General features: G+C 40.7%; 2 protein-coding genes across 12 annotated transcripts in view; both read right to left on the minus strand.

The window, feature by feature from the left end:
- On the minus strand, window positions 1-15,360 carry ZNF639 (zinc finger protein 639). Of its 5 annotated transcripts, none has more exons than XM_027780380.2 (8): window positions 15,236-15,360; window positions 7,654-8,748; window positions 7,092-7,158; window positions 4,953-5,053; window positions 4,482-4,549; window positions 3,795-3,902; window positions 2,783-2,923; window positions 1-2,504 (listed from the first exon to the last, which is right to left on the minus strand). In XM_027780380.2, exons 5-8 carry the CDS (start codon window positions 4,537-4,539, stop codon window positions 1,357-1,359), a joined length of 1,455 nt encoding a protein of 484 aa, XP_027636181.1. In that variant the 5' UTR covers window positions 4,540-4,549; window positions 4,953-5,053; window positions 7,092-7,158; window positions 7,654-8,748; window positions 15,236-15,360; the 3' UTR covers window positions 1-1,356. The 5 variants fall into 5 exon arrangements, with proteins under 5 accessions (XP_027636181.1, XP_055673648.1, XP_055673649.1 ...); XM_055817673.1 differs by having other exon boundaries at window positions 2,777-2,923; XM_055817674.1 differs by lacking the exons at window positions 7,092-7,158; window positions 7,654-8,748; window positions 15,236-15,360 and adding an exon at window positions 6,259-6,355 and having other exon boundaries at window positions 2,777-2,923.
- PIK3CA (phosphatidylinositol-4,5-bisphosphate 3-kinase catalytic subunit alpha) overlaps window positions 9,694-18,041 on the minus strand; it is a 46,636-nt gene continuing 38,288 nt past the window's right edge. For 5 of the 7 annotated variants that reach the window (XM_055817668.1, XM_027780381.2, XM_055817669.1 and 2 more), the window contains 2 exons: window positions 17,824-17,975; window positions 9,694-16,603 (listed from right to left, as the gene is read on the minus strand). In XM_055817668.1, the coding sequence (XP_055673643.1) occupies window positions 16,333-16,603; window positions 17,824-17,975 (423 nt within the window). In that variant the 3' untranslated portion in view covers window positions 9,694-16,332. The remainder of the gene's footprint in view (window positions 16,604-17,823; window positions 17,976-18,041) is intronic. The other 2 variants (XR_008749500.1, XR_008749499.1) reach the window with 2 other exon arrangements.

Genomic DNA, 18,041 nt, shown 5'->3' on the forward strand with positions numbered 1-18,041 from the left:
TCACTGATCAAGAAATGTTTTATACATTAATTATATCTATACAAAGCTTACTTTAGACAATATTACATTACAAATTTACAATCAATACAGAAGGAAATGTAAACTCCACCACTAATTTACGGGTAATTTCACTCTGGTAACTAGTACAATCTAAATGACCTCACCATTATTTTTACCTGTGCAAGTATCCACTAGAAACACAGCTACAGAATGAATTGTAAAAATTCACTTCTCATGATTATAACGGCAGAACAGCACTATCTGAGCTGAAAAGATGTGTTAAATCATTTGAAAGTGATTAAAGTTAATAAAGTGTTTGTACTGTACCAGTGTTTCAAGCCAGTATATAGGAAAGTTTAAAATTAACAGAATTAAAGTAACAGTACTCAAATTACTAGCAGTGGAAAGCTAATTACAAGTATACAAAATATAGACTAATAGAGGCTTGCTCTAAATGAGGTTGGCGATATAATTTCAGGTGAGAGCTACATTAAAATTTTAGATAAGAAAATCACACTTTGTACATTCTCAGCTGGATCACTTTGCAATTTCCCTTACAATTACTCCTTAACACATGACCCAGTCTACAGGCAAGCAAGGTGACTCTTCTTGGTGCATTCAAAGATAGGAACTGAAGGTAAATAAGGGAGACAAAAATCATGTGGGAGGTCTGTAGTATATGTATGGAAGAGACTGTTGTTGGACAGTTCCACAGACAGGAATTGAAATTAAGCACTGAACAAAGAGAGCAAACAATGAGGTTGGATAGGTACCCCAAGAGAAAAACAGGACAATTTTAAAACCTTATCAACAGTATGATGTGGGGAACGCAGGCTGGTATGTGAATTTGGAAATGTCCATGCCTGGGAATTTTTGGAACACCCTTATCTTTAGCAGGCTGCTGCAATTTGCTAAACATCAGCACAACGACCTGCTGACACAGAGGGTAACACGAGCTGCATACGCAATTGAGATCAGGATGGTGTTACTTAAGCATGGAACTTGGTGTTGGCTTTCTCTTTGTCCCTTTTTGAACTCAAGAGCTGGTCTTGTACATCAGATGTCAAACTGTGGGATGACCACCAGAACTGCTGCAGTCACAGCATGCAACTACTCCCACTGTCATGTGTTCCCCCACCCCCCAAATCTGATCAATTGCACTGTAAATGCGATTATTCCTACCAAAACCTCTAGGTAAGGAAATTCACAACACCAAGTTGTTATACATGCTTTGGTGATATAAAGATGAAAACATTCGCATTGTAAAACTGCTGTTAAAATTGTATTTAATATCACATTTCAGTGACTGGAAATTAATTCCAATTCTAACAAATTGATTACAGGGAAACAAAGTAATCATGCTGTCTCATGTATCTGAAGATGACTTAAAAGATCTTTCTCATTTCCAAATCTCATTAAACAATCAGTACATTTATGAGGCAAGTCTGCTGAATGCCTGAAATCCAAATGAGTTTTAAGGTCTTCAATCTGTCCTGTTGAATATTCACAGTATTGACACAAATAAATCCCTTCAGATAAATGAGAGCTTAAATGCTTGCAATATTCCAACATACCTGAAAAGCCCTTCCCACAGTCATCACAAACATGAGGGAATATTTTGGTGTGCTCAATAGCTACATGCCTGTTGACATTTGTATGCAGCCTGCTCCTAAAGCCACACACCTGGCATACAAAGAAGTTTTTGCACTTGTCAAAACTGATTTTGTTTATGAGACTGAACTGTCCACGCTCCTTGTTGTTATAGCTGTCGCTTAACTCTATCAGTCGACATGCATGTTCATTCACCACATGGCTGTGCAGATCTTCTGGATCATTGGTTTCATGCTCACAGAACTGACACAAATACTGCTCATCACAGCTGTGCTCCTGGAAGTGCAGGTACAACTCGCTGCTCGAGGAGAACTGCATATCACACTGCTCACACCAGTAAAGGTGGTCATTGAAGTGCGTGTCTGCTATGTGCTGACTCAGATTCTCAAATATCACTGTTTTGTAATCGCAGTATTTACAGATGTATGGATCCTCCTCATGTAGTTTTACATGTTCAATAAGTTGCACTTTGCTGGAAAAGCTTTCTTTACAAACTTTACAGACGTGAGTGTCTGTACATGTCTTATGCTTCAGGATCATGTGCTGCTTTAAATCAGAAAAGTATTTGCTGTTAAACTCACAGAGCTCACACTTGTACAAGCCACTGCTGTTAGCTCTCAGCAAAGGCCATTTCTGTTGAGCTGTGATATTCAAAGCCTGGTTCTTCTCAAAGATTTTACAGGTTTCCAGAGGGATGTCCTCTAGGTCCTCAGCTTCTAGCTTCTCAGGCGACACAGTTTGTGTTTCAATATCGTGAACTTCCACAGCATTCACTTCTGTTGTAGAAATTTCTACCGTCTGAATATCTAGAGGTTTCTCTTCTTCTGTAGGGCTGTCACTAAATATAGGTGAATCACATAAGTCTCTGCACGTCCCATTATTAGTACCTTTATCTGGAAGAGGAAATGGGTAATAAAACCAAAAAGTTAAAAAACCCTGCAGAACACCCAGTTCCATATTTAAATTTTCAGTTAGTTGTAGCAGCTTACAAATTCAAAAAGCAGTTACTTTTACCCAGCCAGACTATATTTTATGTTTAACTAACAAATAACTAACATGAGCTACAAATCCTTCACCTGTTCTGTCAAAGCAAAAAAAGTTAGGTTAAAAGCCAGCAGCCGTGCTTTCCAGCTTCCCAGCGCCTAAGCTGCAAAAACACACTGACCTTTACCTTTATCCTTCTTTTTAGTAGGGTCTGTATAGTGTAACCCCACGATGTTTGAATGTGACCCACTCCACTGAGAAGTCCCAGCATGCACTGGACTCCCGTCATCATCTGTGTCTAAGCTCTGCGCAGGACTGTGGAATCTACCTGCAAAGATACAACAACAATCACCTGGTCATCGTTTGTCCGTAACATCAGTGATTCTTTGATTTAACCACAGATCTTATGGTATAAGATGGTCTACGTAATAATTTACTTATTCTTTATATACTAATCACATCATAACCTACATTAAAGAAAGTAACAACGCCTTCGACATTTCTTCCATACCTACAGAAGACAACACAAGAAAATTCAAAAGGTGGCAACTCTGTCTTTAAAATTTCAGCAAAAAATAGTCAGTTGATTAAGGATCAGTCATAATTAAGGATTAAAATCCTTAATGAAACTTACATTTTAAAGACATGATTTAAAAAAAATATTCTTAAGTATTCTGGACATCACGCTTTAAAATATTTAACTTTTTAAGACTTCTGGAGACTTGCTGGCTCATTTGTTAGAGTGAAAAGAAAACTAAATATAATAAAAATCCATGCTCACATTTGCTCTGCTAAGTGTTACATCTACTTGTGGACGTTTTATAAACACGCATTTTATTTTCCATAAACACAAGGACTCTCCAATGCAATTGCTGGTGAATCTCATCTGAACTCTGATTATTTACATCAGCTTTACATTACCTAGCTAGCAGATATTTAGATAAATTAGTCCAATCATAGTTATAAACATTGTAGAATTGAAGGATCTTTTTGTCACCATTGTTGTCAAAGTTTCTACTTTGAAAACTGTATTTCAGTTATGACAGTTAAACACCCTTCTACCAGTCTACGGCATAGCAGATCATAATGATGCTCAGAAATCACCCGCTAAATATTTTGTGTTCTGTTTACTTCTATGAACAGAAGCATGGCACACTTAGTAAAGAACTGCAGAACAAGGCCCCAGAACGTAGTCTTACCTCTGTTTTCAGAAAACTTTGTATCTGGCTGTTTCATAGAACAGACACTATAGCAGTGGTCAGAAAAAATCCCACTGTTGTCTATGTATTTGCTTGCACCTGAAGAATCTGAAACAAACAAAGGGAAGTTTTAATGCCAGCACATTGATGTAGCTACATATCTATCTGCTCGCCAAAACTGTCTTCACTGGCCACACTTCTGCTTGTTGTGTTGGGAGAAATAATGTGCTGGCCTGATAACGTTCCTGTTGCAATTTACAACTTCCAGCTGTTGCCCTGATGTTTGGAGTATTCGATACAGTCATTACTAAACTCTGCTCCCACTGAAGACAGTGACAGGACCACAGTTTGTCCAGTGCTGAACACTTCTGGACACCCCCCCTCCAAACCAAATTTTACAAAACTCCTCCCCTTGCGTGTTAGTAGAATCATCTTCCATTCTGTAGCTTCAGCAAGTTTCCCCATTTGCAGGGAGTACAGAACAAAACCGTTCAGATGCTTGACTGGAAGTGGCTGAACAGTGAAGCACACAGGGAGGATACTCAATACATTCAGACCAAGACTTCTCATGCCCTTTACATTACTTGTTTTGCATTAATTAGCACATGAGGTCCCTTCTCATAAAGCAATTATTCTGAGAAAAAATAAACTTCCTGAAGCGTACATAACTCAAAACTTTAGACTGACCTGAGTATCGAGAAGGATGTAGAGTCTTCCTTTTCCTCTTTTTAGGGTGTTCATTCATTTTGAACAGTCTAAATTAATTGTAAAGTAAAAATATTCAAGAATTAGACTTGTTTGTATCTAGTTTATCTTTCACAGCTCCATGAAACAATACAAACATTTTGAAAATCCACACATTAAATACAAGTTTTCCCTACTCTCCTTTCTTGTCCCCCAGCCCATTTTGCTACCGTTAAGAACACATTTAATGCACACAGCTCCTGAAGTCTAATTTCCTATTTCTGCCCTTGAACAAAGGAAGGTTCACCATGAAGACAGACAGCTCAGGGCTCCAGGCACTCAAGTGCTCAGTGTTACGTACAATGCAGTTCTCCAGCACCCTGTCGCCTTTTGTCAGAGACCAGATATGCTGAGGCCGAGTCCTTCAGGTAAAGTTTTAATGCTGAAAAACTAACTGAAGTCATTCTCTCTTACCAAAAATCCTAGACACTTCTGTATCAGCAAGCAGAGCAGCTAAGCAGCTGATAGCTGTACAGCTTCCACATGTAGCAAATAGATCAGCTTGAGATTTTCACCTACGGAACAACAGCATTTTAAAAACTAGCACAAAACAAAAATAATTGAAAACACAAGTATTACTAAGATCAAAGCTATGGAAATTGAAGGTAGAAACAACATAAAAAGTAGCAATTAATTTTGGGTTAGAGCATCAAAATGATTAAGGTCGATGCAGTAGCATTTGTTTTCTTTTTGTACCAGGTTAGTTGGCTTTCTCTGCACTTAGCAGCTCCTGGTAACAGGAAAATATCTGGAGATGACACCAAAAATACTCAAGCTATACACTGGCCCAAACAGTTTTGAAGAAGAAAGGGATGGAGGCATGGAATCCCATGTGGTTTACGCTGATGCTAGAGCACTTCGGGGCCAGGATCTTCTGGAGGCAATGCCACCCGCCAGAGGTGACGGCAGGCAAAAAAGGCCCCCATCAAGTAAATGCTGTTCTCACGAAATTATCAAAACAATAACTGTCTGGATGAAAATTTTATTTTAAGAGGAGACTAACACGGGAAAAGCAGGGTTTCTTAACATTGTGTCACGGCCTAGATGTATCGAATGCCCTCACGGCTTTTTCTGGCGGCGGGGCAGCACCCACGGCGCAGGGAGGCGGCGGGCTGTGCCGTTAGCGGGGCTCAGCCTCCCGGGGACGGGCTCAGCCTCCCGGGGACGGGCCCACAGCGCCGGCTGCTCTTCCCCGGCGGCTCTACCCGGGGCGCCCCCCCGCCGCGGCCAGGAGGAAGGCGCAGAGGCCCCACACCTGCCTGCCCGGAGCCCCCGCGGCCTGCGCGGAGGCCGCAGCGGGGAAAGGCGGGCGGGAGCGGGGCTGCCGCGCCGCTCGGCACCCCCGGCCCGGGGGAAGCGACGGGGCCGGGGGCGCAGCCGCGGCCGCGCCTGGGCGGCGGAGAGAGGGCCCAGCCCGCAGCCTCCGCCGGGCAGCGCCGCCGGCCGGGCCCGGCCCCGCCGCGCAGCGTGAGTCACTCCCCGGCCCCGGGCGGCGGCGGGCGGGCCCCTCGCCTGGGGGCGGCGGGCGCGGGTTCGCGCTTCAAATGGCGCCGGGGCGGGTGAAATGGGAGCGGGCGCAGGGCGAGGGCCGGGGCAGGCGAGCCGCGCCCGGCGGAGGACGGAGGCGGAGGGAGGCGGGCGCCGGCGGAGCCGCGGCACTGCCCCGGGCTGCGGGCGCCGCCGGCGGCCGCTCCCCTCCTGCCTCCCCGCCGGGACTCACCTTCCGCTCCGCGCCCGGCGCCGGGCCGCTGCGCCTCCGGACGCGGCGCTCCCCGCGGGGGAAGGGGCGGGGCGGGGCCGGGCCGGCCGCCGTCATGGCGCCCCCTGGGGGCCGCGCCAGCGCCGCCCGACCCCCGCCCTGACACCGGGGGCGGCGCAAAATAAACCTTGAATTAATCTGATCGCTCCAGCATCCCGACAGCTCACGGCTGCGCCGCCACCCGCACAGCCGCAGCTGCGGGCTTTGCCCGGGTTCGTATCTCCCAGCAGAGGAGCTGGGTACCAAAGCCAGAACCTCGTAAAGCACAAACTTACCCTTTCTGTTACTGCAGCTGTCTCTTAAAGCTGCGGTACAGAAGAATCCATGTCAATTAACGGTTGGAGAATTAAAATAAGCAACTTGGTCCCTTTTCAGAACTTTCCAGATTTATAATCACAAAAGAATCACCTGGTTTGCTCACTTCATTTTTTTTAACATCACAGGAAAGATTAGTAAGTTACATTTCTCCAGAAAGAAGAATATTTCAAACAGCGTCTTATTTTTCAAAATATCCAGTAATTTATTTTGAAGACAGAAGGGAGACTATTACAGACATTTAGATGACTTAAAACAGATGACCGGTTTTTACCAAGCATTTCTCACTGAGCTATTCCACTCTGGCTTATCCTGACATTACCTTATTTTAAGATCAAGCTTTCAATTAGCAGAGAATCTACAACGTCCCTGATTATGTTGCTCCACGAATTATTAAAAGAAGTTATACCCTGCTTCTGGTCTGAGTTTTACTCATTAGCTGGAAGTTGAGGCTGGACTTGCTGTTTGTAAAATCCTACCTTTAGCTTTTGTCCTGGAAGTTGGAAACATTTCTTTTGGGTGATGCAATTTGGGCAGAGCTTCATCCTGTGGTCACACAGAAGTTTTGATGGGATATAAGCAGCATAAATATAACTAGAGGTGCCCTTTTGAAGGCACACTGCTGAGCACTCAGGAATTGAACAAACATGGTGTATCTATTATCTCCCGAGCCAAGTTACTAATCAAACAACATCCTGGCATCCCAGTTCAGTTTGTTCTCTGCCATTTATTCCAGCCACAGATGAGGTTACTCCAGGACAGTTTGTGTAAAGCTCTCAAACGGGTTACAACCACCCAAATGGGGAGGTGCCTACACAGTTCTCCCTGTATTCACCAATTTTTTTTTCCATGTAAATACTCAAAAAAACCCCCACTTTCCCCAGTTCTCACCGGGGGGCAGTAACGAGAACTTAAAATCCCCAATTTGACAAGGGAAAGGAAAAAAAAAAAACCAAAACCCACACCCCACCCAACCCTTTGAATTCAGTCCTGCTTGGCCAGACAAACTCAGGCTAACAAAGCACAATAGGTCTTCTGTACCTTGTGATTGATTTCTTCTCCACACAGAGCAGCGCAGCCGAACAACACCTACATCACATGAAAAGACAAGACGTTGAGTGAAAGAAAAACATGTGAGGAGGATCACATTTGAAGCTGTAGATCCAGTTCAGTCACAGGCAAACCATGGCATCAATGCTTTAGATAGAAAAGTCTAATTTAGTCTCATTTGCTAGATGACCACATGCTTGGGATGCTCAGACAGCTCTGGGTCAGGTTTTAATCACTCAGAACCCATTCCAACTGGAAGTAGAAGAAAAGCCAGCATGACAGTCACGTTATCATTTAGATCGAGCAACACAGATGATGTTCGTGTTAAGGAGCAAGGGGGTATCTTTACTGAAGTAAGGAGAACTGAGTCAACTCTTTCTTCAATCAAAGCAGCAAGCGTAGCTTACCATAACCTTTGCTGAAGGTAGATTTCTTAGTGTTTAAGAGGACATACAGGAGTTTATCTTGCCCAGCTTCAGTTTTCCTGCTCCTTTGTTGCATAGGCTCAAATTTTTGATCAAGTCTTTCAAGGCAGGTTGGAAACCAGACTGGGTTCTGAGCAAAGTCAGGAGGGCTTACTGAGATTCCCACACTGAACTGCCCACACTGCAAATCACACTTCGGGTTCCAAATAACCAGTGCTATTTTGCAATTTTTCTGTAACTTTTCGATGCTTTCAAGATAAGTGACTTGGAACTACCCCCCAAAAAACCCCAAACAAACCACGCCATGGTCATGGCAGTAAAGTCTAATGATCTGCATTTGAACAAGAACTGACCTTCCCCTTTCCCTGAGCAATCCTGTGCATTTAAAACAAGGTAGTAACCACTCATACCCATTTCATAGTTACTAAAAAAGGTAAACCTCACCTTACACTGTAACGAACACAAGTTTAATCTGTTAGTTCAGGTTACTGAACAAGCTGCTTTGAATCCAAGTATAGCTAGTGACTTTGCTTTCTCCAGGCTAGAGCTCAGCTTGATAAGTGTCAAGATAATGATGTGCACCTTTAATTATGGAGTTTGATCCAGTGCAGACTGAGCACCTGCTGGAGCACAGCCCTCTTCAAAGCTAGGCAGTGGTGATCTGAAACAGAACCGAGCAGCATACACAGTTTGAAGCTAACTGGGAACAGAGATGTGTAGAAGCGACCCGATTAAAAACCCTGACACTTCCCTCATCCCTCCCAAAAAGTGAAATTCTCAGCAAGAGAGCTCAAATCCTTCCCACAATAGGTTTGTTAGCTACTCAAGTTCAAAGTAGACCAACACGTCCACAGAAACAATTCCATTACAGCCCCATGCTCTTGTACTTGCCAGTGAGTGACTTCTAAAGTAAGTTTCTCACTTTCAAAGTTAGTATTAGATACAAAAATACAGCCTAGTTTCCTTGGTTTTTGTTTTTGTTTGTTTTTTTTAAATATAGTTTTGGTAATGAAAACACAAAGGATTGATTTAGCAGGGGCCTTAAAACCGTCCAGTTGAAATTTCAGTAACATCTGTTCCCATCAAAACATTTACAGCTATCATCTAAAAAAGTTACTTATTTTGAGGATCAACATGTACAAGACCAAATGCTACATGCATCTAGGACTTCCCACCCATAAATAATGCAAATTCTATTTCTGTTGCTGCCCAAATTAACATATGTACAAAATTTCTATCTCCATTCTTCCAGCCTTTTTCAAAAGCAGAGCTGCCACACCAAATCCCACCACCAAGACTGAAGATTTCTTCAATTCTCACTTCAGGATTCACGAGTGTACCAACCATATTATTTTAATTTAGTTGTTAGTATATATACATTAACACTCAAGTGTGATAAAAACCAAAAGTAGGGTTTTTTTAATAAACAGCATGTGATACAGACCGCAAAGATAAATAAAAAGCAGATTTTTACAGTTTCCCATGAACATGAACTACAGTAAGTATCATAGGCCAAACTTTCGTTAGAGTAGCACAGCAGAAGGGGAAAAAAAAAAAAAAGGGTTGTGTGGGGTTTTTTGTGTTTTTTTTTTCTTTTTTTAAGTACTTCTTTTTAAGTAAGTGCAAGACTATTCTCAGTATGACAACACATGCATCTTGCTGCATCTTAAAATATTTTTTTGGCCCATTATTACTACAAATGTCTTGCTTTCTAACTATTTACCACAGGACCTTTATCACATAATGACATACACATGGCAACATCCCCCCACCCCCTCCCCAGTAGTGGTTATTTCAAAGATAATTGTCTCATTAAGAGATATTTCAAGCATCAGTGGGTGTTTACACTCTCCTTTTGATGCAGATATGTAACTGCTACCAGCTTCAACAAAGATAGGCATAAGCATCAAGTGATTACACCCTCCTGGGCTCTATTTATCCAAAATGCCAACATGACCCTGAGCTGATTTATGAAGAGCATCACCAGCAGGTCAAGGAAAGCGAGACTTCATCCTGCCCTTCTGCTCAGCACTGGGGAGGCCACACCTGGAGTGCTGGGTCCAGTGCTGGGCTCCCTAGTACAAGCCAGACATGGATGTACTGGAACGGGTCCAGCCAAGGGCCATGAAGATGATGAACAGGAGAGGCGGCCGAGAGCTGAGACTGTTTAGCTAGATGAAGAGGTAGCTCAAGGAGCATCTCGTCAATGTATATAAATATGTGATGGAGAGAAGCGAAGACAACAGGCAAGGCTTTTCTCAGAGCTGCCCACTGAAAGGGCATTAGGCAAATAGAAGAAATTTCATACAAACATTAAGAAAAAACTTCAACTGTGGACTCTTCTTACTAGGGCAGACCCGAACCTCAACTGGATTATGCCCTGGGCGACCTGCTCTATCTCATCCTGCTTCAAACAGGGTGGCGGGACTAGATGATCTCCAGAGGTCTCTGCCAACGTCAGTGATTCCGTGAAAATTCTTTCAATTGTGGTGCTAGTTACAATGACAACACTACTTTCAAAAATTCAAGCCTGAGAATCCAGACCATCAGACTGCAGCTATATACATTTTAAATCCTCTCTGCCAGGGAAGTGGATTTTGATAGCATATGCAGATATTCAGAAGTGAGAGGGGGCAAGAGAAAAGGATGATATTCCCAGATGATGAATTACACGTTTATCTTCACAAGAGGAAATTAAGAATCTGGAGTGCAGCAGCTGTAGCAGAAGAGGAGAATTCATCGCTATCTTTTCCTTTTCTTTCCCCTTCCCAAATGAAACAGTAAGACAACTCTGGACAGCCTTGGGCAGCTGGTAATTCAGGATATAGAACACTATTAATGAAGCCTAGAAATAGACTAAAAAAAGCAAAGAAACAAGGCAAAGAGGATTGCATCTATGAATACCTGTGCTTTGGCTCTTAAGAATTAACTAAACTACAACATAAGATTCTTAGGAGAAACAGCTTCTGCTTAAATTGGCCTTTTTATGACTTCAACAATACAATTACATTAGGTTTAACTGTGATTAATTTTATTATTGGAACAGGTTCCTAACAAAATTGATGCAATTACCCTGAACTAAATAGTACCTGAACCAGTTTAATAGCTACTGGGGATCTGGCACCAGAATTTCAGCGACAGTAAAGACAGTGTATTTTTGGCTTTCCTTATGCTGAAAGAAAAATTGCATTGTGTACATAAGTGACAGCAAGGACACCTAAACTGAAGACATTTATATAAACCAGTGGGCACACGAGCGTCAATGTACGGGCAGAGCACTGCCTCAATTGATCTTCTCTGACAAGCGTTTTATGTTCTTGCGCTATGGGCATGTCCCTTTTTAGGGGAGAGGGTGTTGGAGAGGGAAGGGGAGAGACAGGGACAGAGGGATCCACCTCTGGCTTAGTGTCAGGAGTGCTATCACAGTAAGACCTCATGCTTTTAAAAGTCTATCCCATAAAGCTCAGAAGTCAAGAATACTGTACTGCAAATTAAGAACAACTGTTTCTCATAAGCATGGGTTCAACAAGTCTTTATACTGTGAAAAAGAGTAGGAAGAGGGAACATTTACACTAGCAAGCAATAGAAAACCTGTAAGTCTCAAGACCAGAAGTACAGACAAGATTACAGTAGTTAGGAATTGGAGAGCTGAAAAGGCCAATTAATAAAGACTATTTCAAAGTAACATTGTCAAGTGTTTAAACGGGCTGCTAGTAACGTTCCTCATTAAGAGAACATTTTTCATACCAAATCAATACAAGTAAACTTTAATACGCATGTAGTGTAATTATGAGTTCATATGCTGTTGTGAATCCATCGTGATCATGATTAAGTCAGCATTCTATCAGCATTAAGGTGAAATCAGAATTTCTCCAAGATCAGAGAACCTATAGATTTGGTTAGCATACGCAGACAGAAAACTTCTATATCCAGTTTCCAGTTGGCTTCCCTTGACTAACACAGATGTAAAACATAAAACAAACAAACCCCACCCCCACCCCCCAAAAAAATAAAATCCTACACCAACTGCAGAGGTGGTGAGCTACACATCATTTTGGACAGATAGAGCCTTACCTAAACTGAGACAACTTTCAGCATGGAGAAAAAAAAAAAAGAAGAAAATCATTATTTGTATGAAACATGTATTGCAAAATTAAACTGGGATTCAACAGTCTGCAACATCCACAGCTATACAGTATTAAAAAAAACTGTGGTTCTTGTTCCATTCAAGTAAAACTACAACAAGATAATAGCAGTTTAAAAGAAAATAATCTTAGAAGCAGCAAGTTACAATTCTTTCTGTAATACCACACCATTTTCATTAACTTGAAGCATTTTCAAGATGTCAAAGACATCAAAATAGTAATTTCAAGTGGCTTTTTTGATATTCGTTTTTGAATGGGTCCAGCCCGGGTCTGCAACCTGTACAGACATGCAAAACAGGAGGAATTCACAATTATTAAGAACAGACATTGGAACATGCCAGTTATAAAATGACAAAGCAAAGAAAATACCTTCAAATTGTCAACAAACATGGGCTACTGACCGCTGAAGGGCATTTAATATTTTACATTAAAAGGAAAGTTGGAAAAAAACCACAACACCAAAAACAACCTTCCAAACCACCAACAGCAGGGTCATCACATACAAAGTTCTCTACAAGCCTGGCAATTCCTATATCGCCCTTAATATACAGGCTTATATCTTCTCCACAAGATACCAAACTACTAACAATTTTGGTTTTATTTAAATGCCTTTTATTTTAAAAATTATACTGAAAGTCTGTTTCAGTGATGAAAAAACTACTAATGCACCCTTTCAGAACAGAGACGTGTGCATACAGAAGTCAGTACAGGTGCTTTTTCTGCTATCTTCAGGAAAGCAAAGAATGTATTTTTAAGAAAAAAACTTATCAGCAGCAGCCTGTTCTGTCATGAAATCAAAAACAGTTTCACAGTTGAAAAAATTACTGGTTTTAAATTTGTGTGTCACTAAACTACCATGTCCTAATGCTCTGTAATAAAACACAAGGCCCAGTCCTGGGCTCCTTGCTTTGGTAGTCCTGCTACAAAGTTTTGCAGGAACAAGGCGTTCAGATTCAATTCAAGCTCAAAATAAGCTACTTAGTGTTTTGTGCAGCTGATTCTCAGAATAAACGGAACATTTTCTACTCTCCATGAAGTGGGAATGGTTAAAAAAATAAAAATCCGAATTCAAAGCAACTCTGTAAAAACCTAGAGCTCAGATACAGGTGCTTTCAGTGTCTGTAAGCAGATTTTTTCCCGATATTGAGTACAGATGACATCCTCTCATTTACACCAATGTAGTAAATAGTACCGCCACTGTCTACAGTGCAGTTACATCAGTGCAACACTGGTGTAACAGGATAAAGTAACTGGAGTTGAACACTCTGAAGATGAAAAAAGGCTATTTTTTTTTCCTGAAGCACTGGCAGAATCTTTTGCAAATGCTCATCCTGGTTACAGTAAGAACAACTACTTCAAGCTCATGAGCTTCTTCCTACTTCTCTTTTTATTCAAAGGCTATCATTATCCCAAACCATATTATGTCTGTATCGCTATGATGTTTCCTTTCTTTTACTATTTGGCATTTATAAAATTTTGTACAGCTTGTGCACAGCATTTAGTTGCAGTAACTTTTGGAAACATAGCCTGATTCCTCACACCTTTATTTGCACAAAAAAAGGTGCAGAACACTATGCTTGAACTGAGAGACGTTTATACTCGTATTTACAGAAGTAAATGGCTAGAAAGGGGCAAAAAGTACAAAGGACACTGGGCTCATAACATCCAAGAAATCCAAGTTGAACTTTTCATCCAGGCTGGAAAAGGCTGACAGTCTCTTAGATAAACGAGGTAAAGCATTGTTTCAATACCAGATAAATAATGTAATATAGCACCCAATGTGGCATTTGTGCAACAGTTTTACTCAGTTAAATTAAGTTACAGCCAACAGGCTTTCAGATTGTGAACTAAATTTAAATTGAAACTAAGCCATATTTTAGAAGAGCTAAATCGTTAGTGTTGACTGCAAAGTAATACATACAAGGGTATTATTATATAGCAGGAGTTAAAATATTTGTATGAACAAAGGAATATGTAACAGTCTAAAAGAGTAATGGGCAGTCTATTGGAGTACTCCAAAAGTATTTAATAGAGCCAAGGAAATAAAAGTTCACATTCCCTATACTATTCTTGGAACTTCTGTAGTTTTCACAAAAACAGGTTTCCCTCCACAGCATCAAGTATCCGTGTGTGCAGTAATCAACTGCAGGATCTCGACTATGAAAGTGTCTTGAAAGACCAAAGTCTTGGCTTTACAATCCCCAAAGTCTTTCATAATGTAATTGATTGCACATTTTTAATATATTACAATTTGCTAAATGAAGCCAACCACTCCTTACCTCATCAGTACAGCCTGCACAAAGTACAGTTTATTTATATATTTATATTCTAATCTAACACCAACTGTCAGCATATTTTATATTACACATGGTATTGCACTTTCTGAGTGGCACCTTGGTGCGCGTTTGCAATTGAACAAGCTGAACCCCTGAAAGCTCCAGACCTTTGGAATTCTCTCCAAGTGCTACCAACCTAGCAAGTTTAGAATGTTAGGGTTAACCTCACCCTCAGAATCATGGGCTTCACCAATTAAAAATCCTGTTTAATTATTAGAAAAAACAGTCCTACCTGAAGTTGTGCATAAGGGCAATCTGAAATCCTTGGTACTCTGAGCAGTTTCAAAAAGTGGTGCCAATTTAATGGATTGCACGCATTGTAATTGTGTTAGAGGACAACAACTACATTTACAAATATATATATTACACACACACAATACAGACAAAGCTACAAAATGTTTGGTAACTCCACATGCTTTGAGCTAGCCAACGTATCTGCTGTATGTTGAGCTGCTTATTATTTATCATATTGAAAATCTTAATTGCTCTTTCTGATGTATCTGTTACTGGATTAAACAACCACTTCCAAAGGAGGAAGAAAGAGGAGAAATGGTGGACCCAAAGACTGAGGGTTTAAATGTACGTTCCTTGAATAGCCAGCATATCACTTCAGTAATGTGAAGAGTGATACCCAAAAATTTTTTGAAGACACTCAGGCCAAGTTCACCTCTGGCGTTAGTGGGGGTGTCTCCCACTACTTCAATGGTACTTGTGTCCTCTTTCACCAGGGTTGAATTTGGTCCTAGGAGTATATCTGGTCACCTTCAGTGACGTTAATGGAAACGGGAGTCTTGGACAGATAGAACTGGGCTGCAAAATTAAAAGAGTGAATATTGGACAAATCATGTAAATAAAGAATATATATTAATAATAGTTCCTATTATATAAATAGCCTTTATAAAAAAATAATCTTTCAATAATTTTAATAACTCACCTTTCTTTAGGTTCTGGAAAACATGTATGAAAAAAATCTATTCAGTTCAAGTTAGATTAAAGCAAACCTAAGATGAACACTACAACTCTGTTGCACTAAACCCAATTCTGACCATTCAATTTCCAGGTTAGTCAGTTTTTGGGGATGATAGGGAGTTTTTGTGAACATGTGAATTGCACCCCTAGAAATACTGAGCAGAAGAAGCACCATACTGAATGGGCCTATTTCCTACTGCTTTCAGAAACTGTGCAGGTGACGGACCCAGAAATCAAAGGGTCATCTAAACCCCGTCAGTGTTAATGCCTCTGAGCACATTTAAAAGGCACTGTCCTCTCACTAATGTTTTTAGATCTTGGAGCCTAGAACTCCTTCCCTTCAAACTATGCTGCATTTAAATATTCACTATCACTCGAATTCTCTTTCCGCTCTTCTCAATCCAGCATAGTCTCTATCTGCTGTACCACGTCTAAGGTAATGTGTGATGGACTATGTTCATGCTAGCGTTATTTTCTTCTTCCTTCTAATTTATCCTATCACATGAAAAAAGGAAACATTCTTCCAAGTTTACCTTTTTGGGCTTAAGGCATAACATGAAGTCACACATCATACTAAAGCTTAATTCCTTAAGTGTACAATTTTAGTGCTATCTGAAACCCTGTTTTACATTATTTTGACAGTTGTCTGAACAGTTCTTCTCTCTTCTTGCCATAAATGTTAATGTTGTTCATGGTTTGTGCAATTCCTATGCAACCAGTCTTTGCTGCTAATGGGTATTAACAGTGCAGTACCCACAAAGCGGGCTATCAGTTCTTGTTTGCTTTGCTTTCATTTCAGTTCAAAGCATGTTGCTTTATTGTGTGGAAGATCCAGTCCATTTTTGTTGTCCAGCCACCATGGTGAGCATCATTCATTTGCTTCATGAAATACTCAAGAGCTTCCTGCTCCGTTTTGTCCAATGCAAGGGTCTTTCTAATGTATGCAATATCATCAAAGGACTGCAGTTCTGGCATTCCTGAGCCAAGCATCATGGAGAAAAGATTTATGAAGAGATTGGCATGCTGCCGAATTGCTAGGTAAGCCTTATAACACATCTCCTGAAACCTGGAAGAGACGGAGGGAAAAAAAACAGAGCTCAGTGTACTGCTCAGCGTATTCCTCTAATAGATGCATGTTACTTCACCTCCACAACAGTTTTCAGGTAACTGGTCACGAAAGAAGTAGACAGTCTTAGTGTAGTAAGAACACCATAATATTGCTGAGAAAATACACTCATCTTCCTAGCCAGGTTATCTTCATTTCTGTAAGAATTAGCAGTGGTCAGACTAACACAACCACCAAAATGAAGACAGGCTTTCTAGCCTTAAACCTCATTTGCAATTTGTGCAAGTATTCAACCCAAGTTTAGGGGAGTTCACAGAGTCGTTTTAGTCATTGCTACTGACGTTTCAGATTTCAAAGCACGTTTCCTGATGTGCTTTCCTGGTTATCCTGAAGATGCACTTCTCTTCTGTAGTTTTATGAGGGCAGTAGCTATTGCTCCTTAAATACTCTGGAGAGTGTACTGGAGAGACTGAGGCATTTTGCTGTATCACAACATTAGGTGAGGAATGCCTGTTTATGCTGAAATCACCACTTTTAGTCAGGCTAAGAAAAAAAATGAGGAGAGCTTCACCGCAGCATTCAGATATAGCATAATTTATAACCTGTCTTCTTCCCCCATCCCCAATGAAGTTAACATTAAAACCGAAACCTCTCAAAGACTCAATCTCCAAAAAGACAGATATTAAAATTATTACAGCAACAGAATTTATATATGTTTTATTATTTTAATGTTCTCCTTTCTTAGCAGGTTCTGCAGAATGTCACAAATTACAAAGGCTATCTGAAAAGCTGGTATCACAGCAGCTATAGGAGAGAATATTGCTGAGTGACCAGCAAGGCTCTAATGCGCCTTACACCTGACACTTAGAGTTCTCATTTTTTTCAGTTATGCAATCCTAAGAAGATTTTAAATAAATATTAAGGATGCTAAATAAAAAGGAAATTTCAGGTATCGAAGATTTTCTTTGTTCACATGTGTGCTGAGCCTGCAAAGCTGAAGTAAGGTTTCATGAACCAAAAGCCATGTAAACGCTAAGATCACCTACTGATTTACCCGTTGATAGCTAATCTTCAACTTAAGAATTAGAACATACCCACTGCAAGCTAATTAAAATACTCCTTTTCAGTTAAAAGGTCTAATTATTAGAGGTCTTTTCAGGTACAAAGTGCTTTTCAGGTACAAAATACTCTAGAACTTAAAACACTTCAAAAAGGCTCACCTTTCAAACTCCCTTGTTTTAGTACATTCTTGGGCTCCTTTACTAATCACTATTAAAAAGTCCTGTGTTAAGACAAATGGCACACGCTCTCTCTTATAACCAAATTTCTTCTTCTTGTGATCAAGGAAGTGCCCAAAGTCAATGTGAAACAGCTTGGAAAGAGAGAAAGGTTTTTTAAGGTTATTATTTTCTTGTTTAAATAATGTCTTAGTAAAATG

This window comes from Falco peregrinus, chromosome 12 (assembly GCF_023634155.1).
Source record: "Falco peregrinus isolate bFalPer1 chromosome 12, bFalPer1.pri, whole genome shotgun sequence".
In the NCBI taxonomy this organism is placed as follows: domain Eukaryota; kingdom Metazoa; phylum Chordata; class Aves; order Falconiformes; family Falconidae; genus Falco; species Falco peregrinus.